At 39.0% G+C, this 22,643-nt stretch overlaps 1 protein-coding gene across 7 annotated transcripts in view; it reads left to right on the top strand.

Annotated features, from left to right (window-relative positions):
• The window catches only part of FRY (FRY microtubule binding protein), a 2,210,679-nt gene that overhangs the window by 2,087,334 nt on the left and 100,702 nt on the right, over positions 1–22,643 (top strand). For all 7 annotated transcript variants that reach the window (XM_044073229.1, XM_044073230.1, XM_044073228.1 and 4 more), the window contains 3 exons: positions 2,981–3,132; positions 6,036–6,246; positions 19,264–19,413. In XM_044073229.1, the coding sequence (XP_043929164.1) occupies positions 2,981–3,132; positions 6,036–6,246; positions 19,264–19,413 (513 nt within the window). The remainder of the gene's footprint in view (positions 1–2,980; positions 3,133–6,035; positions 6,247–19,263; positions 19,414–22,643) is intronic.

Raw genomic sequence — 22,643 nt, 5'->3', positions numbered from 1 at the left:
AACCTTGGCTGCATTATGCTGAGCAACTAGCCTGGAGGTGTGGATATCCTTAATGAATATGGACACACCTCCGCTTTTGGTGTTCCAGTCCAGGTTACATGGCTGAAAAGTGTGGTATGAGTTATAGCCTGGTAGTGCAGGAGTGCTCTCTGGAGCCTTGAACCAGGTCTCAGTCACTGCACAGATAGCGATGTTCTCCATTTTAAGGAGTGCCTCGAGTGAGTGCATTTTGAGATTTAGACTTCTAGCATTGAGTAGCATCACCCTCAGTTTTGCTTGCCTGTTCCTGTTACGGTGGTGAATTTCTCATTTGAACCTTGCCTAAAAAAGGCACTATAGGGGCGACAAGAACCTTAGCCAGTATCCGGAATCCCAGGGGTGACAAGTGCAGGCCATCTCTGGCAAAGCATCATGGTCTGTTGACCATGTCATCCCAGGCAGACAGATAATGGATCCTTTTAGAATGACACCAGAAGCTTAGCCAATTGTTGAAGTCAATCATTTTGTCCTTGTGCTGCGGTATCATTCTGGGTGATAGCAGGATGCTACTTAGGGCTAGGGTCATACCTGCCTGGGCTACAAGACTGGAGAGCTCTTCCATGTCTCTTTTCATGTAGTCCAAGGAGGTACGTCTCAGGTTGTTCACACCAACATGGACAATGACAGAGTCATATTTGTACTTGTTGTGGAGTGACCTGAGTGCGTGGGTTATGTGGCAGATCCTGGCACCCGACAGGCAGCTGACAGTAACCTTCTCCTTGTTTAGTCTGGTGAGTGGGACATCAGTGTGCTTGACTATAGAGTCACCTATGACTAGTGTGTTGGGTACGTTGTTTTGCCTTATTGGCTGTGGTTGAGTGGCACACTGAGACTGCGGGCTATGTGTCATTTGGGTTGTGTTGGGGGGGGTGGAGGTTGCTTGCATTTCTGCTTTGGAGGTCTCTGTTGCTTGAGAAGATTATTATTGAAAGCCTCTGCGAATGTTTTTGTGTTTCTATGTGTGGATTTTAGTGGTGTAGATTTAGTGAGACTATGTGATGAGTGTGGTGCGGTGCAAGTGTTTACCTTCTCCTCTTGACTGTCAAGTTCAGTCTTGGTTTGGAGAGAGCTTTACCTCCAGTTTGGCTAGATAAGTGCATCTCTCACAGATTGTAGTGTTGGATGGTAGGAGAGGGTTGTCTGTGTACATGAGGCAATTTCTACATTGCCCCAAGATGCCTAGATTCATCAGATAGACAGGAGAGAACACTGGGAGCTGACCCTTGGACATGCCTGAATAAAAAAACTATTTTACTCTAGATATGTGAGGAAAGCGAGTACAAGAGCTGTTTTTCTCTAAGCAAGTGAGGAAAGTAAGTACAAAACTGTTTTCCTCTAGGTAATGAAGAAGGTTGAGTGCTATAGTAATTAGTAGCTTATTTAGTGCTTACAAGTTCTGAACAAGTGCTGATCACGAATAAGCAAATTCAAGTGCTAAAACTAAGAATCTGTATCTGGACTAAACTAGTTACAGGAAAGGGGGAAACAAGTGCAAATGTGGGCTTTTAAATCAGAAGGTTGAGAGAGATGGAAAAACTGCCCAAACGGCCAATAACTATAATTTCTGGGCCAGAACCACTCCTTATGTGGTAGATAGGTTACCTAGTGCTTACCACTCCCACTGATAAGCTAGAAGGCTTCCCTCCAACATAGAAAGCTTGGGGGGCTCAGAAGCTTAAATACAGTCCTGGATACAGCAAATCTGAATCTGGACTACACTAGTTACAGGAAAGGTAGGAAACAGGCTTAGATTTTTTTTTATACAGGAATGTAGCTAAAACAGCAGTAAAAACAATTCAAATGCAGTGCAAGCTAGCACACTTGAGTATGTAGCAATGTTAGACCAAACAGTTTAAAAAATGCAATTAAATTAAAAATGACTAAAAACAAGTGCAGAAGGAGTCTCTTAGGTAGAATGAGGTAAAGAGATGGGACTGGGGGGGGGGGGTCCCAGATCAAATCTACAGTGGGGGCGGGCAACTGCAAAAGCCTCCAGATTCAACAAGACAGGAATAGGGAAGGTGGGTAGGGGAAAAACACCTTCAGCAGAGATCTGAAAAACTTATACAGTGAAGCAAAAATAACAGTGCACAACTCTGAAGTCAGCCAGCAGTGATGTAGAATTAGTCAAGCAACAATTAACAGTACACAGCTCTGAAGTGCCAGAAAAATATACTTAGCTCTGTATATCTCTAGATTGTTTGAAGAGCACTCTGTCAGGACACAGGAAGGCTCCAGCAATGATAGCATAGTATGTAAAATAGGAGACAATAGATTTAAAGGACAGTCTAGACAGGCTTATTGCCTCCTGCGATCAAGCAAATGTAATGAAATGTAAGCCCTAAATAGTGTGTCTTTGTTAATGCAATGTCCTACATCTGATACAGTTATAATCTCCATAAGAAGCATGAAATCCGCAAAGCATAAAGCAATCTATTTTTTAAAGTATATATTCTGTTGCTGAGGTGTCATTTGTTTAAGAGCTGCGTTCATGAGCTATATCCCACATTTCCTACAAAACTAGTTCACATCCATACTGCATCCCGGCGTCATTCAAAATGCAATTCCAGTGCAGGAAAGTCACTCCTTGGAGTTTAAAGTAGAAAATTATGGTTCACTTATAACCTGCAAACACGTTTTGAATTAAAACAAGACAGGGGCTATGACAAAGTTCATAAATTAAATTGCCATATTAAATTGCATGCTTTATTGTGACATCAGTGATTGCATTCCATGATGTCCCGCGTTTTTAGATCATTGTCACATATTTTGGTAAGAAAAGCTTGCAAAGGACAAGAAGTGTAAAGGGCTGCATTTATTTTGATTAGCACAGCACCTTTAAGAAACTGAGACAGCACTTATTCTGTAGAGCAGACATTTTAGATGGCTAAAGCACATGCCATTTAAATTGATTAATTAGATGTTTTTTCATCATATTTAGGCTACAGCATCAGTGGAGGAAGAAGACACAAATGTCCATGATGATGATTTATCTGTGACTGAGCTTCCTGCAGCTTTTGATAGCTTTAGCCCAGATATGACAGAAAATGAAGAAAAGGCACTTCTGGACATGGAGCAGTCCAGTCTGATAAAGTATGTATGGTCTGTTTCCTTAACATTTTTTTTTTTAATTTTTGCCTGTAAATTTTATAGCTGACTTCAAAGTTTTCACCCTAATTTCAGCCACAATGAACTACTGAGAGGTATGATATTTTCAGTAACTATCAGTTTCAGGTGCAACAAACTTGTGTTTAAAATGCTGTGCCTCTGAATTATTTTGGGGTAAATGATTATTTATTGCAGTGGACTCTGGCTATTCCAGAATAGTTCAAATATGTCAGACTCTTGTGTAAAGTTGTACTACGCTGGCAGACTATCACAGTAGGTTAAACCTGCAACTTGTTAATGTGCATTGTATAGCAGTCTTGGGTTCGGATCTTTCAGTGTCCTTGCTCAAATCAAGCAACTTTGAGCAAGTCACCAGAAAGTGCTCCTAGATCACCCCTGAAAATAGTCTTTTCTGTATAACGGATCTTTCGTACGCAGTACATAATAAAGTAGCAAATAAAGCAAAAATAAAAAGTGGAGCTAATTGTTATGTATTCTACAATAGCTGTGTATTAGTTCCTTGGGTTTCTGATTTCCAGATGTACTTAAGGTGTACTATGATCCCAAAATGCCATTACACAAAGCTTGCCAAGTTCTTTGTTATCCTTTCCACTCCACCCTGTCTTTTGGGTAGTTGTGAAGCTTACTTAGCAACAGTGGTAGCATAACATAGCTTACTGTGGATGCTTTTTCTTCTGTCTTACCTTCATGTTACCACCTATCATCACCACCCACCCACCGCTCTGATATACTGGTCCATTCATTCACCTTTACACCAATCATTAAACCCACATCACCCACTGGCAGTGGTGCCCCATTGTCCAATGGATAGCTGCCTAATAGAGTCTGTTACTGTTGTGGTGATTATTGCTGGGGGAGAGAGTCTGCTGCTGGAGAGGCAGTTCTCCAGACATCCATAGGTGGAGCTAATATTGTATGCATCATAATCCCTGCCCCCCTTATTGTACTAATACGTGTGCCTCCTAATGAGGGCACACTGTACCAACCCAATAACACTTACTAATTTTTGCACCTGCTCTGAAATCCGGCTACAGTACACTAACACTACTTGGTGTGACCCACATACATGTTAAAGCCATTTATACAACTGCGGTTTTCCTTTATCTCTGATAGGGGACTACTGCAGCAGTGTACTGTACAGCATAATTCCCTCCCTCAGTGGGTGGTCTGGCATTGGCTATTCCATCCCACTTCTCCTTATGGCTTTTTCATTGCCTGGGTCACTTGCTGTCTAGGAAGTGTTAGGAGTTTAATCTTTCTGAACCACAGAGATGGCTAGCATAGTATGGAACTCAGCAAAAAAGTAGTAGCACTAATTTTAAATGTAAGGAGTCTGACACTCTCTTAACTCCCCTACCTTTTGTTTAAGTAAAACTTGATATATAAAGATTGTTCATGTTAGAAATTACATTATTTTACTGTTTTACTGCATCTGGTGTACTTAAAAGCCTTTTAGATAGTATTGTCTTGTATATTCAATCAGCTTCACAATTGCCATCTACTGGTCCTGCTATGCATGTTTTTGTTATCTGCAAAAGTAAAGATGCTTCCTTCCACACCTTTTGAAAGACTTGTGAAGGTATTGAAAAGGATCATTCCCAGTAATGAACCTTGTAAAGCCCCACAACTGAAACTTCTTTCTGTAAACTTTAGTCATTCTCTGTGTCCTGCTGTCCAGCAAGTGTTTTATCTCCCTGAAGCCAGGTATAAGAATGTACAATTTGCTTTGCCAGCATTTAATATGGAACTGTTTTAAATGCTTTTCTCAACTTTCTAATGACCATGTCCATTTTGTCTGCCTACTCCGGTACTGTGGTCATCAAAGCAAGGAACTGTGCACCCTACAATACTGTACTGCCTTGATCCTTTGTTTTTTCGCCTCTCAAGCTTCAGTGGTTACTTACTGTTTTAATTCAGAATGCATTGTATTCCACCGTATTTTTATAGGTCACCGGTGTATCAGCCACATATTGTGAATGTTATTCCTGCACAGGTCAAATACTGGATCATTTGCTGCACTAAACTTTTTTGTTTTGTTGTTTTGCATCTGCATAATGTGCTGTTTTATCATTAACAGATCTTTCCATGTTCTGTAAAAGTAAAATATATTCACTCCACCCAGAATCTCAATACTGTGCCGAATCCTTTCAAAGTTCCTTCTTCCAGGATGGTTTTCTTGGAATATTTTATTTGATTGTCTTTAACAGACTATTGTTATTCTCCCATTAAAAGGATTCGACAAGAATTTTCCAGGTAAAGTCTCCGAAATGCAATAGTTTGAGCTACACTCACAAAGTGTCAGTTTTTACAAGGCTGATTTAGCAGAGTATCTATGAGACTGTTTAAAAGTATTTGATATTCTCATATCTCAAATGCACCAAGGCCCTCTGGATGTTGTATGTATACCTTTCTCATGTTCCACCGTGTGCAGTTACTGCAAACTAACTTTGCCTCCACACCCCAGTATGTGTGTGGGAGCTAACTTGCATGTAGTCACTCATTTTGTTAGGCTCACTGCCAACTAAAGTCATACTGTTGTGTCACCCATGCTGTTTAGTGGGCATATAAAATGGCAAACATTAGCCTTTTCTCTGTCTGTGCTTCATGGTAACTTAGTACGATGCTGTGAAGCATCAGACTTGTTTTTCAGTGGACATTACCTGTACATTAACACCCTACTGGAAAATGTTCGCTCCCCAGTCAGAGTGGGGATATACAGGTCACCCATTCCATAAACAAATAGTTAATCACATCATATTTTTTATGCATTTATGTTCATATAGTCAGTTCTCTAAATATTAACACTTGACTTGACATCTTTCTATGTGTTTAGAGCAAGCTAACAGTGTTAATGCTTTTTTTTCCAGCTTTGGAGATGGCAGCAGAGATGGGGTTCCAGAAATAATCCGCACTTCACCTCCACCTTCCCCCTTCTTTTCCGCCATTCTTGCTGCATTCCAACCAGCTGTTTATGATGATGAGGAAGACGCCTGGCGCAGTCATTTAAATCAGCTTATGGCAGATTCAGACGGGTCTTGTGCAGTATATACATTTCATGTGTTCTCTTCCCTGTTTAAGGTACAAATCTTACAAGCTCACTTTCTGCTGCACAGTGATTTTGTATGTTACAATGTGTACTATCAAGATTTTTTCATTTTAAAGAAGCTACAGATAAGAGTTGTCAAATGATTGTAAGGGATGTCTTGGTAAAATGATTAGTGCTATAAGCTGTAGTACCGTTTGAGATTTTGGTTTATTCTACTGTGTCAGAATGTACTGAATCATTCTTTAAGGTTTGCTGACTTGAAAAACTGTGTATGTGATATACTTTCTTATGTGATTTCTAGGTAAATGTGATTGCTGTATGATGCTGTCTGACCAAACAGTGCAACGAGACTGACTAGATTTTATAATTCGGCATATTCTGATAATGTTACTGTTTTTCCATCATTGTGACTAATTTACATTTTTTTTAAGCTTAATATTTAGAAGAAGATTTCTGGGAGTTGTACTTTGTGTTCCTTTAAACCATTGATTTCACCATTTCTACGAATAACGATCATATAAATAATTTTTCCATCACCATGTCATTAGGCCAGTTCTTCTGAGCCTTCAGAAAGTCACTTAAGCCCATTTATTCAAGGTGCAGAACGTGTAGTTCTTTATCTGTGGTCAAAGCATGAAAAATAATGTGCAGTGTTTTATTCTTTTAACAGAGATAATTAGTTTAAAACTTTGGCTTTGCATAGCAAAGCCATTTATTTGCTTATTTGTGAGTCTTTAAGCACTGTGTCCATTTAATAGCATTTTGAATAGTATCCAGAAATTGTCTCCAAACAGCACAAGTAATAGGACTATATAATGTATTCTCTGCTGCTCAGTGTGCAGTGTTTGAAGTGATGCATTTTATTTTGAGAGCATTTAAAATTTTTGACCACATGCCTAAGCAATTTTAATCACTTTTCATGTGTATCTGTTGGGATATGGGGGTAAAGAGATCATGCTTCTGTTTTTTTGATGAGGAAAACTGGTATCCCAAAACAAGATTCCCCTTAACTTGAACTGTGCCTTTGTTCTCTGAAAAAGCAGATCAGCATGTAGAGACAGACCTAGATCACAGCATTCCAAGCCTCCCTTCCCATGGGTGCCCTTACTACCTGTTTAGGTTTTGCTGCTCACAAATATATACACTGCTAAGTCTTGTGCCTGTGAAAACATTATAGTTGAGAAATTAAAAGTATTTGAAGAACACATGAAGATCATTAACGTTTGGAGCCATTTGACATGAAGCATCTCAGCTGTTTGATCTCATGTTTTCATTTTATTAAACCCTCCATCACTGGTTTGGTGTCTTTTAGGTGTATAGTACTTTGGAATAGATTTCTGATAGTAAAATAGACTTGATCATGCTGCTTAGATTATTTTAACATAGGTGTGCTTTATATGCTTAAAAAGTAGCTAGTGATGACAGATACTTTGAAGCTAACCATGGTGTTTCAGACTCATTCCTTCTTTCTTCACTCATTTTCCTACATATTTCATAAACATTCAGTCATTTTTAGAGTGAAATACTGTAAAGCGAATTACATTTCCTGCTGCACGATTATTCATTCAACATCCTGAACCTGAAATGACTGCATATCAGAAGGTGACTTCTCCATCCCTAATATCAGTCTACAATGATAGTTAGGTCAGAGGTGTTTTTGACAAACTATCCTTTTCCTGATTTACTGTTTGAGACCGCCTTGAAACATAAGGGAAAGAGTCATATGCTCACAGTGTCCCACTGATGTAATGCAATCTTTCTGTCTTGTATGAGAAATTATAATGCCACTTAGCCTCATTTTCTTCTTCTTCACTGCTGTGGTGTACATTTAAAGCAAATGTCCCCTGGAAGAATACATTCTTACACTTATTCATTTCCAGTGTGTTTTCCTCAATTGCTTCTCTTTCACAACCTTCATGGAATTGACAAGTTTAATATATATTTCTACATACATATAAAATATTAGTCTGTCCAACCAAAAACCATGTTTCTAGAAAAAGTTTAATAAGTTGGATTTTTTTATATATATATGTCTTACTGCCCCTCCCCCTATCAAACATCAATCCTCTTGGCCCTAATGGCCTTTTCACTTGCAAATCCTGCTTGTTCAATACAGCAAGGCCAGAGACAGACAGAGGCTGGTTCAGTTGCTCAACAGGTGCTGAGCAGAGGTTCAGTGGCTCAACAGGTAGCACATTTGCTTTTTGATACTAGAAAATCAGAGGATTATGGGTACTCTTTCCCCACTTGGTGCATGAATCCATTTTGAAGCCTCGTTAGGACAGTATGTAGTGCATCGGTCACATAAAGTGAAGGTTGTAAGTTTCAGATTAAACACAGAGAGGTTTCAATTTTATCTGGCAGTAAACACAGAAGATTAAGGTTATGAGCTGTTAATAAGCTGCGTCCTGTAGTCCAGGGTTTGATTTCCTCATCCTCCATTTGCCTAATGTGTGTGTTTGCCTGTGAACAAAACACAAAGATGCTGGAAGACAGATGAGATGCAATACATTTTTATGGGACCAACAAATGTTTTGAAATTACTGAAGTCTTCAAGCTAACACAAGCCCTTTATCAGGAGTTATACTAGATTGAAAGCTCAAGTAATTACAAGGCCAATGTTGCTCCAATGAAGGATAGTATATCATGTCATCATTCCAGTGTCTTTGTATTTTCTGTTCGTGGATCACCACGGCTTTTCGTAATTTTTGTTCTCAATCTGAGCAAGCCTTTTAACTGGACAGTGCTCTAAGACAATTCAGAATTTAGGCTAGACTCCTCAATGGTCTCCTGGGCCACGTACATGGTAATTATGTATAAGCCTGTGTGGGTCATAATTTATAGTGAGCTTGTTTTTGCACAGTGCTGTAAGTCCTTACCCTGTAATGACCAGGTGGCATGCTGTCGAAGCAGAGTTGGTACTGCTAGGGCATTGGCAGGTGCTTCCCACAATTATAACAGGAATGCAGTATTTTCCAAGCTGCAGGTTAACAAATTGCTTGTTTGTCCAAAGTTTTATCCCTTCATTGAGCTACTGCTGCTGTTGTTGAGTCAGTGGTGGTCATCAAAAAGAAGGTGCTTAAGCAGCAAGGCCTTGCTTTAACCCTCCCCAGGTACAGACAAGCCCATTCATCCCTCATGGCATGCCACTCAAATCACTTAGCACAAGAACCCTGGACAAAGACATAGATATTGGGGAAACAAAGGTCCAAATCAGGGACATATGTGTAATATAACTGGTCTATCCAGTTCATAGGTTGGTACTAAGCTAACTGCCCTTGCGAGCCATTTTTAAGCTTAGCCAATTATCTCTTGTGAGACTCAAACCCTGCACCATGTGTTTGTAAGGCAAACACCTTAACTATTAGGCCACCCTCCCAACCCATATTTTAAATATTGCTCTTATAAACTTGTGTAGTTGCTAAAATAACAGGTTTTGCATTAGTGTGCATTTTCTGAATGATATGAAGTCTGAAACTTGAATGTTTTTCATTCTTTAATAAATTCAGTCCTCAGTGATTTCTTAGAATGCCATAAAGAACAGATAATAAATATAAGGCAAAAATCTGGACATTCTGTGAAAGTCTGGACAGTAGAGTAGTATGCCTCATGGTCTAGCTGTCACACCACCCAGGCTTGCTGTGCAACAACTGGTCAGCTGAATCAGGCAGTCAGGGCTTTATTTCTCTGTGCTAAACTGATAGAAAAAAAGATTTGGAGGTTTGGCCAAAACGAAGCATATTCATCAAACTATTACATATTATTTATGTGTGCAGAGAGAGTATGTGATACTAGCCGCTAAACACTTACCCTTTTTATTTATCTCAACATTCATCCATTCATTCTTTATTTTTTTTCTTGACTTCTTGTAGTTAACGGATCAATGTGGTCCACTTTCAGTCTTATAGCCAAATCATTAGATTACAGGAAATACAATGATAAAAAATTAAATTAAATTAAAAGCCGCAAAAATGTATGCTGTGCTGCTGTTCATATTGACAAATTCTGCCTCTGTCAGTATCCAATAACTTAAATCAATTATAAGAGTAATGCAGTATTTTCCTTGAGAAAGAATTCATTTGTGAAGGTAAAAGATGAAAAGGTTGTTGCTGATCTAAAGAATGAAAGACAGGGTTTGAAAAATCTGACCCCAGAATTAAAAATTTCATTGCTATCAGTATACAGTTTGCTGTGAGGGGCATACAGCTTGTGAAAGCAGGAGAAAAAAAGCACAGAGTGAGAGAACTGAGTGAACTGTAAAGGCAAGGGTGAGACAGAAGTTAATATTAAGTAGTTTGCATACAAGGGAAAATTTAAAGTAGGCAGAGCAAAGACGTAATTGAAAACAGCTTAACATTTTGCAAGATTAGAGAGTCATGTTCAGGCTACAGTGAGAGCGATATAAAGTGTCAGCTCCTATTTAGAATCGCTGAGACATAGTATTCCCAGATTTGTTTCCTCCTGCGTCACTGTCAAATGTAAAAAGGAATAAAAGTACTCCGAGCCTGCAGCCACTTTCAGAAAAGTGAGACTAACTAATTACTATTTCTCTTAGCTGGAGTAACGTCAATAAATGAATGACAATAAAATAAGAGGGTGTGGGGGAACTCTGTCCTACACAAAGGGGGATACAAGGGAGCTTACACGTGTGCAGAAAAAAAATCTTTTTATAATTTCATATACCTATTACATGAAATTAATTCTGGTTTTACTGCATATGATCAGGTGTTATATGTACTTATGCATCTAGTTTTATGTATTTGTTGCTGTGCTGTTGCATTTCAAGCACTTTGGCTTTAACTGCTAGTAGTGACTTATTGTTTTAGTTTTTATGAGGCTAACAATTCATACTTACATTGTTCTTTACTTGTTGGCTCAGTATTACTTTGTGGGCACCTACAGCATATAAGTAACCATATAAACATGCAGGATGTGTTAGATAAACAACCATGTCGATTAGTGCAATACTGAGTCATGTGACATCCTGCATCCACTAGCCTTATGGGAATTCTTAAAAGCACACTGTTTGAATCCCTCAATTAAGCTTATTTTTATATTAACAAACTCTTTATATAGACAATACATATCTGTGAAAGAATGTTCATTTGGTCAAACAGAAAGAAAACAAAACATTCAAAACTCAAATTATTGTACATACCAGCTTTTTTATGTGCAAGACTGTGATAAAGCAGGTATTAGGGAATTTGCCCTTTCACCACTGTAGTGCAGTTTTTGGACTTAGTATATTATTAGCTGGGGGTATATAGGGTGCCCTCCTGCAAAAAAAAGTTTAATGTAATTTTGTGTCATTTTTGATAAACTGACTTTTGTGTGTTAATACATGAACACTTATGGTTAAATATTATGAGTATATGATGAAATGTCATATATATATATATATATATATATATATATATATATATAGATACACACACACGCACATACATATATTGTACTGTACACTAGGGATGTCATGTGACATATATGCATGATTTCTTGTGAAGCAGAAACATGCACAAAATATGTACAATGTAAAGGCAACTAAAACAGGTCCATCAGAGTGGGGTCAGAGAATGCCTTGTATGCCAGGCATAGATCTCCACTGAAGAGCTTATAGGAGACAGAATACAGGGATAAGGCCTTGATGCCGTTTGCATAGGACATGTTACTTACACCCTGTATTCTTTTAGTGAGAAACCTTTGTGGATGTTCCAATTGTTGAATATGCTTGGTTAGGTACATACCAAAGGGGACACTGTACTCAGTGATAGGTCTGATGAATGCCGAATATAGTGGAACAATGACTTCCTTGTACCTAGATACCATATCTTTGTTTATAAGTTGCACAGCATAGAAGGATTTCCGCACTACTGTAGAAACATGAAGGTCAAAGGCTACATTACTGTCTACGTGTGTCCCCCAGTCCATGACTAATGGGTTAACTCTTAGGGATGTGTCAATATGATAGTTACCAGTGGTGGCTGACTTTCTGAAGAATACTATTATGCATTTCTTGGCATTTTGTTTTAGTCCAAGGCTCTGGTACCAGTTGTTTGTCTGTGTCAGCACTTCCTGGAGAACATTTGTGTTGGTGAGTGATTCAATGACAGTTCCTAGTTTGCAATCATCTGCAAATTTAGTCAGCCAGCGGCCATTAATGTTGGCCTTGATCTCAGATATGTAAATGCCAAAAAGGAGAGGTCCCAGGACTGACCCTGAAGGACTCTGCTTGTGACCTGTTTGTAGAGGTGTGCTCCCAAATTCTAACTTCCTGGGTCCTGTCTGTGAGCCAGCTGGCTATCCACCTGGTTACATAAGCATTTGTACCTAACCTCTTAAGTTTGTCAGGAATGCTTGAGTGGAGGATTGTGTCAAATACCTTTTGAAGGTCAAGGTAGGCAGTGTGAACCATTTTACCCTCATCCATTGCTTTGGCGACCTTCTCAAGGAAGTCCACCAGGATGAGTAGGCGTAACCTGCCCTTGATGAAACCAAATTGGGTTGGCTCCAGTGACTGGTGGTTTCCTATGTGATTACTGATCATTTCTATGATAATTCTTTCCATGGCTTTGTATATGAGACAAGTGAGACTTATGGGTCTGTAGTTTCCAAGGTCTGTAGATGGCCCACCTTTGGACAGAGGGATGGCTGTTGCTGTTGTCCATTCACAAGGCATGACGTCTATTTGGAGGCTATAATTAAATAGCAATTCCAAAGAAGGCATCCTAGGATATTGTCTGGACTCATTGATGCAGTGTTCTGGGCCTTAGAGAGCGCATTAAGGACCTGATGGAAGTTATATTTGATGGTATTTCCTGAGGGAAGATTGATGGGGAGAGAGGGGTAAAGTTGGAGCTGAATTTGTCAGCCACTAGGTTTGCTACATCTTTTGGCTCAGTATAGGTGGCTCCATTTGCAATGAGCTCTGCACACAATTGTGTATTGCCTTTGAGATCGCAGGCATAGCTAAAGAATGCCTTGTGGTTGCCCTTGGCCTGGGAGGCCAAATTTACCTCAAACTTGTCTTTGGTAGATTTTATGTGTCCTCTGAGTTGTTTGTTTAGTTTGATGAGAGTGCTTTTATCCTGCTAGGTGCTGCACCTCCTAATTTTTCCCATAATTGTCTTCCTTCTGCTCTACAGCCTATTGATGACGTGATTCCAGCAGGGTGGCTTTTGAGTTAGTTCTGTACTTAATCCTGGCGGGTGCAGCTGCCTCTATGCAGACATTAACATGCTTGTATAGGGTTTCTGTGAACAGTTCTGCATAGGCAATAGTGTTCTTAGGGTTTATTGGGGCTTGATATTTTGCTAGGTTACCACGTAATAGTAGGAAGTTAGTCTTAAAGTAGTTCCTGAATATTCCAAGGTTATCTGGGGTTCCAGATTTTACATTTATTTCAAAGGAGTCCATTTTGTGGTCTGACATTTCCAGAGAAGACATTAGGTGTGCAGTACCACAGCACTGTCTCTCCCATATTAATGAGGACCAGATCCAGAATGGTTGCACTCCTTGTTGGTATATTGACAATCTGGTCCAGGGAGTTTCTGTTTACAAAATCCAGGAATCTCTGTGCCAATATATTTGGTGTCGTTAGGATTCCTACTTAATAGTGGGTAATTAAAGTCACCCGTGAATATTGGTGAGAGTTTACAATAAGTTTAAATACATGATATGGGTTTCCTGGTTCATAGAGGGGGACCTACAGCTTGCAATTCCTGGTTCATAGAGAGGAACCTATAGCTTGCAAGGAAATGATACTAGATTTTGCCTATAATGATTTGAACATGGAAAAGCTCAAGTGCATTGTCCTGTTTGACCAGCCTTGAGGTATATTTATTTTTAATGTAAATTGAGACACCTCCACCTTTACTCCTTGATTGTATAGCAGCTGGTCTAAATGTGTGGAAGGCATTATAACCTTGCACTGTTGGTGTGCTGTCCATGGCCTTAAACTATGTCTCAGCGACTGCACACACATCATCATTTTCTCAGGTGAAGAGAGCTTCTACTGAGTGGAGTTTTTTTTTGTTTAGACTTCTAGCATTGAGCAGTAACACCTTTAGATTTTCTTGGTTTTGATTTGCTATGTCGAAAGTATTTTCAGTTTGGCATTGCCTAAAAAAACTACTATGGGGAAGGACAATGTTTTAGCTAATATTTGAAAGCCTAGAGGGGAGAGGGGAGAGGTGCAGACCATCCCCAGCAAAGCAGCATGGTCTGTTGATCATCTCCTTCCATGGTGACAAATACGGCATCCCCCTTAGACTGACACCAAAAACTAAGCCAATTATTAAAGTCAGTCATCCTTTGTTCATATTGTGGCAACATCCTTGAAGAAGGTAAAATACTGCTCAATGCTAGGCTGTTACCAGCCTGGGAAATATATTCCAAGAGCTCCATGATGTCTCTCTTCATATAGTCTAGGGAGGTGTTCCCCAGGTCATTTATTCCCACATGGACTATGACTGAGTCATACAGGTACTTGTGGTCCAATGATCTGAGTGGGTGTATAATGTGGAGGATCCTGGCCCTGATAAGCAGCTGACCTTGACTTCCTTCTTATTCAGCCTGGTGAGAGGGAAATCAGCGTGCCTCACAATGGGGTCTCCAGTGACTAGAATGTTCGATTGTGTGGTGGCTTTCCTTATTGCCTCAGAGGTAGAGGCTCCATAAGATGTGGCTGCATGTGATGATGTGGGTGTTGTTTTGAAAGAGTGCATTTGGAATTTCTGTGGGTGTTTGTTATGTGTACTTTGTACAGGAATTCTTTGGGGTTTAGGATGTGTGTTATGGTTGCAGCGTGTGTAATACTGACAACCTTATTGACATTAGAAGTGCTTTTTATGTGACAGCTTTGCCTTCAGTGACATTGCGTAAATACATCTCTCACATACCATCAGTTTGTTCAAGAATTAACTGGTTGTCAGTAATCATGAGGCAATTTCTACATTGTCTCACGATGCCCATATCCACCAAGCTGGTAACGGGCATACCTCTTAACCTTTTAGAGTAAGAACTCTGGACAGAGCCACAAATAATGCAGGGAAAAAGGTCCAAAAATAGGGACACTTTTTAAATATTGCTATTACAAGTGTAGAAACTTGATAGAATAACAGGTTTTGCATTAGCAGAATTAGAAGGATATCAAGTCTGAAACTCAAATGTCTGCCATTATTTTCTGACTTCAGTTCTCACAATTTGCTAGTAATTTTTTTCGAAACCCTCAATTTTATGAGAAATAGATAAAAAATATGAGCAAAAAATCTGGATATTCTGCAAAAACCTGGACAGTTGACAGGTATGGTAACAGAAATAGTGGGAAAGTTCATATCCATGGCAACATACCCTTTTTTGCTGCTTAGACAGCTGGAGTGAGAATGTAAAGTAATGTCAGGAGTATCCAGTTTGCAGCTCTTGGGGCAGTTCTTATCACTGCAAACTAGTTGTCCTGTGTGCAACTAGGTATTGGTGAAATTTCAATATTGTTTTTACAGGAAAAATGTCACACAAGGTGTCTTTGGCTGTACAAGACACTGCCAATCACTTGAGAGGAAACTAATAAGTTTAGTTCGATGATTTATGGATAAAGTATTTAGGCAGATATTCTGAAGTTAGAAGCAAATCAAGCAGTACTTGCTTAAAAGAAAGAATTAGCTTACAGAGAATGAAAGGGATATAAATACAGGAGAGACACACATCAGACTGCTGCATAGTAATGAGTGCAGGAACAGAGGAAGAAGAAGAAGGAGGCTTAGGCTGGAGAAGGGCAAGTTCCAGATGGCAGGATCAGCGGACATGGAAGGAGCTCAGTGACATGACAGAGGAAGCAGTCAGACATCATGACAGGGGAAGGGAAGACGTGTGGAGAACTAACAGGACAGGGGTAAGGGTACAGTCAGTGGGAAGTTATTGTGCAAGTAGAATAGTGGAGAAGGATGAAGACAACAAGGGATATAGGAAAGCTGGAAGAAACATTAGTAGAGATTCTAAAGGAAATATGGAAAGACAGAAGAGGTGAGGATACACCTATGATACAGGAGGCAAGACAGCAACAGCCATGGGAAAGATTACTTGGTGGTGGTAGATAAAACAGCTAACAAAGAAATATAAACTCATGCAAAGGGATAGAGATGTGCTATGGATGAGGAGAGAAAAGGGAAACTGGATGAGGAAAGTCGAGAAATCAGGAAAATCTTCATGAAATACTGTTAAAAGATATAGTAAGAACAAGTGGAACTGTGAGAGGAAGGGAGAGGGATATGACCAGAAATAGAGTCAACAGAAGAGGCTGAATGCAGATATCTCCATGGATGAGATAAAAAGACAATATACAAAATGTAATAAAGGAAGTCAGGGAACCACATGAATTCCCACTGGAATTTTATAAATGAAGAGGGGAGAAAATCTAGCAAGTAGTCAGTGAAGAATCAGAATAGTACAACACTCAAGGTAAGTCGGGGGATCTTACAGAAGCAAGAAGTTTTACAGTGATATATCTAATAAATGTAGTCATAAAGGCACTAATGAATATATTGGCAGAGAGAGTTGATGGGATCCTACCACAGGTGGTTCAGAAACTATACACTAGTTTTGTGAAAGAAAATGGATAGATGAGAACTAGTTGAGGCTAATGAAATGTAAGTACAAAGAAGAGAAAAAGGAAAAATAGTCCTCTTCAACCCCCAAAAACCTTTTAGCATAATGGAATGACACGGCAATTCATTTGGAAAGGTTCAGAAAGCAAAGGAGTTGCACTCAAATCTATCAGATTATAAACCAAAGACAGAAATAGTGGCAAATGGAGGTGGTATAGTTAGTGATCAACACAAGGCAGGAAATCTCACATCACCTGATCTCTTCACTACAGTACTAGAATTGCCAACGTTACAAGTAAGGGAACAAATGGAAAGTGAAAGGCTGGCGATCTCCCAATTCCTGTGGTGTGCTGATGATTACATGTTTTTAAATGAGACTGGAGAGAAGAGTCTGGCAAGGGTAGTGCCACTGTTCAAAACCTTCAAAGCAGTAGCAGGCCTAAAACGCAATGTAAATAAAACACTCTTTGTTAGGATAAGGAAGAGAAAAGGAAAAGCGGAGGTGGTGGAAGTTGTTCAAAACCTTCAAAGCTTTATCAGGCCTAAAACACAATGTAAATAAAACACTCTTTGTTAGGATAAGAAAGAGAAAAGGAAAATCAGAGGTGGTGGAAGTCAAAGAAGAGGAATAACCGTAGTACCTAGAGATATATGTGGGACCCACAGCACAGGACACGGTTAGGAAGAACTTGTAAGAAGTCAGGGAGAAGATCAGACAGATTCTGAGAAGGGGCAAGAAGGATCAATATACAGATGGGTAAATGATGTTATCAGTGCTGCTACACATGCTAAGAAACTTAACAAAAGACCCAGCAGATAATTCATTACTAACTACACAGGGGGATCTGGAGGCATGGCTGTAAAGAGAAAAAAGAAAAAAAATGGTGGGAGGAAGGCAGTGACATGAACCAGTGTACCTCCATGCTACCTACTAGTAGGCTCCGGAACTACTAATCGTTTACTGCTTCTGTCTTTGTACAGCTACACTACAGTAACATCTAGCAGGAAACATACATCATTCATGCAAAAAAAACTATTCAAAGAAATAATTCTGTTAAGTAGCCTTGGGTTTCCTTTCCAAGCTAACAGTCGACCACCATTACAGTATGCTTTATCCCTTCCATAGTTCAGTTCTTCTTATGTGAGCCCATAGTAAGATGTTTCCCAGGGAAGAAGTGAATTGTGTATTTGGCTCTTGGAAAACTGATGGTACAGATACTTTAGTTTGGTGAGTGGGCATCTGATGGCACAAGGCTAACCAAGTTTGGTAACTGGGCATCTTTCAGCACAAACTTACCCAAGTTTGGTACATGAGCACATTTTGGCACAGAGATACTCTTGTCAGCAAACTATCATAAAATGTACTTCTAACTGCTTTTTCTCCCTACCTAGCACTGTAGTCAGTTACTAGTACAAAGATTCAGACGCTTGGGTCATAGGTTCATGGGTTTATGTTAGGATAACAACCACTAGGGCCCTTATAAGCTTCACTGTGCAACCAAATGTAGCCCACAAATTTGATTTATATAGGGGGTGATTTACTGACTGCATCTGTTCATCAGAGACGTAGGTGCCAGACTAGGGGTGAATTTCCAATTACCCATCCGGTTCCACTTAAACGGGGTTAGGGAGGAACTCTGCTTCACATGGATGGGGAACCTACTCCAGAACATGTCCTATTTATGTTGCAAGAAAAAATATAGGTCTTTTTATCTAGTATTTCTGATGCTGTTTGTTTTGTGGATGTGAAAAAAAGTTCATCAAAACAGGGTCCAGAGATGCCTTGCACACCATGCAAAGATTATCTCTCAGAAGTCTGTACGATACAGAGTAAAGATGCAAGACCTTCAGATGATCAGTGTAGGACATTGTGTTTTTGTAAGGAACCTTTATGGACATTCCAGTTGAGGAATGTGTGTGGTCAGGTACATACCAAAAGGGACATTATAGTCTATGATGGGTCTGATGAGGGCTGAAAGGCCAAGTACACAAGCTGAATGACCTCTCCAGACCTAGATGCCATGCCCTTACTTATAAGTTGAGTAACATAGAAGGATGACACATTGGTCAGAGGCTAGTTTACTATCTACATGACTTCCCAGTTACCTAACTAGTGAATCATCTTTTAGTGGTATTTTATTGATGGCATAGAAACCCAGGGTGGCCAACTTCCCAAAATGTACTGTAATGCATTTTTTTGGCATTGAGTGTACTCTAACAATAGGGTTACCAAGTAGTATATTTCAAATGCTGACACCATGTGAACTCTTTATCTATCCAATATACACCTTGTGCTGATGATGTTTTCAACAACGTATATCAATCTGTAAAAGAGAGTCCCATGCTAGGTTCAGGTTAATGTGGCACGTCTAGGATTAGATACAGTTGAATACATTATGAGATTCCCTTTTTAAAATGGCTCACATACTGCATCCTGCTTTTGTCTTCTAGTGTATTAAAAAGAAGTTCTGTTCTCTAACTTGTGATGCTGCTGGTTACCTTGGAGACAGCCTGCGTGGAATTGGAACAAAATTTGTGAGTTCTTCCCAGATGCTGACTTCATGTTCAGAATGTCCAACACTTTTCGTAGATGCCGAAACGGTGAGCAATTGTTTTAGAACTATGAGGTTTTTGGATAGAAGATGCTCCAAAAAGTAATTTTGTAGTTGCTGATATTTACTGTAATAATAAAATATAACAGCAGTTACTGAAGACATTCTCTAACATAAGAGCAGTTCTGTTAAACGTAAGAAAAAGAGTATTACTAATAATAATTATTTATGAAAAAAAAGGTATTTTACTAAGCTGGCCCAGTGGAATAGAGGGCTGAAGCCATGACTACAACCAAAGCAATTTGAGTTCATTTAGTGGCTTGGGTGATGGAGCTGGGTAGGGGGATGGGTGTGCCTATCCTAGATGGAGGCATAGCTCTCAAACTCTTACAGCACAAAATCTGGACAAAGCCATGTCTAATGGGAGGGCAAAGGCCAAAAATAGGGGCAGTTTTTAAATATTGCTCTTACAAACTTAGAAAATTGATAGAATAACGTTTTGTATGAGCATGAATTTTCTGAATGGTATGAAGTCTGAATCTCAAATGTCGGTCATTTTTCTGACTTGAGTCCTCGACAATTTGGCAATGATTTCACAGAAAACCACAATTTTATGAATAACAAGCCAAAAACATGAGGCAAAAATCTGGACATTCTGCAAAAATCTGTACAGTTGACAGGTACAAATGGAGGGACCATTCTGAGGTGAGTAAATCATTCATTGAGACGTGGTGGAAGCCATTGTTTTCTGCCCCATATAGCTAATCATTTTCATTTAGCCATGTGAAATTTTGGGTCTACTTCTAAATTTCAAAGTCAAGACCATAAGATCGAACTTTTGAAACTACGAACCATTTAAATGGAGATCGCCATACAGCGTGGAATTGTATATTTACTGTTTTTCTCACTGTAGTGCAATCTCAGAGTTGGTATATTTAATTAGCAGGGCATGGATTTTTTTTGTTTTTATTTTTTTTTTTATTTACATTCCAAAGTTTCAAAACTTCAATCTTATAGTATCAACCATAAGAAATTCGAAGCCTTGAAACTTCGAAATTAAAAGTAGACCCAACATTTTTTGGTTACTGGACTTTAACCATCCCTAGTGATTTATAAAACTGGATGAAACAAGGATGAATTATCAGAAATGCATGGTAAACATATACCTAATGAAAGTTTAGCAATGGCCGCAGCTTGTACTCCTATATCAGAAGAGCCTGGAATACTGGTTATATGCATTAGAGGTTCAGTTGCCCTATATAAACATAGGTTGAACCATACCTGACTTATGCATTTTGAGATCATCAGTATTATTTGACTTGCATCTTGCTTGGCTTTGGGGGATATTTAGTGTACACAGGAAAATGTGGAAATAAATGAGTGATATAATTGATACTAATGAAAGAAATTGTGTCTGTTATCAAGGCTTTTGGATTTGGTATTATCGTGCAAAATAGTGATAGTTAAGTGCAAACAGATCGATCTATGGGTTCCGCAAATATGAACCAGATGAAGAGAAAGTTCTCTGTACAGTTTTTATTCATAGATCAGGTATGATTCCTTAATTCTTGAGTCTTTTAATGACTTAACAGTCATGCAGATAGATTATTTGAATGGCTAGATGATTTTAGTGGGCCCACTTATAAAGATTCATTGGTCCTCTACATGGGAAAGAAGCAGAGAGATCTCCTGCTTTTTGATGCAATACAGTACAGTTATATTATTCATCTGGAATTCACATTTCTATGATTGAAGGTAGTTATTCAACACCACTAAAACTAACACTTCCATCACGTTCATGCTGATATGCAGATTTCTTACTATTTCAGACAGACCTTTTTCCTAACTGAAACATTGTTGCCAGTGTGATACACACTACTTTCAGTTGTTCTCTGTGATGGAATCCATCCATTTTTTTGTGTTGGGGTCTGTCTTAATCTCTGGTTAAAGTCATGCCTCCCTACGTTTTTGCTCGTAACTTCTAGAAAATAATAAAGTAGTGAAATAAACGTTACAAAGTACTGGATTCCTTAGAAGAACACAGGCACCAACAAGATGAAATTCCACTGGTTTAATAAAAAACTAGAACACATTCAAATTTAGCACTTTCATAATTATCATAATTACTATAGACATTGGCAACAGCTATCATCATAAAGTGTGCTTTAACATTTTTAAAATGGTCTTACAGATATAAGAGTCTGTATAATGTATTTTGCACAATCATTTGAACAATCTATTTTGTACAGGATACTTTGCACAATGTTTTTAGTACTATTAAGTGTATATTTTATACAGTTTTTCAAGTGCATTTTAAATGTATATTTTTCTTTAAATGAAGGGGCTCTGTATCTTTGGCGCCTAACTTAGTATTTAAATGCTTGATTGATTAATTTAAGACATTCTGAGGAAGTCCACATTATCTGTGGATGAAAGCGCTAAATCTGAATGTTGTTGTTGTTGTTGTTGTATCTTTCGGCTTTTCCCGGTTAGGGGTCGCCACAGCGGAACTCCAGTCCGCTAATGATTGGCAGTAAATTTTTACATACTGACTTGCCAGGCCTGACGCACAACCTTCAATGAAGGTACGCCCATTCACGCATGCCTCTACACAGAAGACGCTTTAGCTGAAAATCAAACAGGACAGTGTCTTCCTGTGAGGCGACAACGCTACCGCAGCACCACCACCGTAGCTAAATCTGAATGCGTTCTAGTTTTTTATTAAACCAGTGGAATTTCATCTTGTTGATGCCTGTGTTCTTGTAAGGAATCCAGTACTTTGTAGTGTTTATTTCACTACTTTATTATTTGGTTGCTGAACGCTATCGTGGGGTTTAACTTCTAGACAAAGCCAAAAATAATGGGGACACAAAAGCCCAAAATCAGAAACAAATTTTAAATATTAGTCTAATTTGCTTATAACACTCATTTTTTGAACAATAAGAAGTATGATGCTCTAATGTCTGGCATTATTGGATGACTAACCCTCAGTAATTTACCAGAAAATCAAGAATGTTGTGTGAAATTCCATACAGTTCAGCAGTGCAGTTACAGTCTGCATAAAGTTTACAACATCTTATATACAAGTAAGTTTTCACATACGATCATAGGTTCATAGGTTCATACTAGGCTATCTGCCCTAGGGCATTTATAAGCCTAGCCAGAGTATGTTTGGCTTTCGCCACCCATTTTAAATTAATTTTGCTATGCCCTTTTTCGAGGTTAGTATACTGTGCCTCTGTCTAACAGTGACACAGAAGTGATACCCGGGGTAAACCT

Source organism: Protopterus annectens, chromosome 5.part1 (assembly GCF_019279795.1).
Source record: "Protopterus annectens isolate FY-2018-M chromosome 5.part1, PAN1.0, whole genome shotgun sequence".
In the NCBI taxonomy this organism is placed as follows: Eukaryota; Metazoa; Chordata; order Ceratodontiformes; family Protopteridae; genus Protopterus; species Protopterus annectens.
The sequence above is the reverse complement of the archived record's forward strand: the minus strand, read 5'-3'. Positions and strand labels throughout refer to the sequence as shown.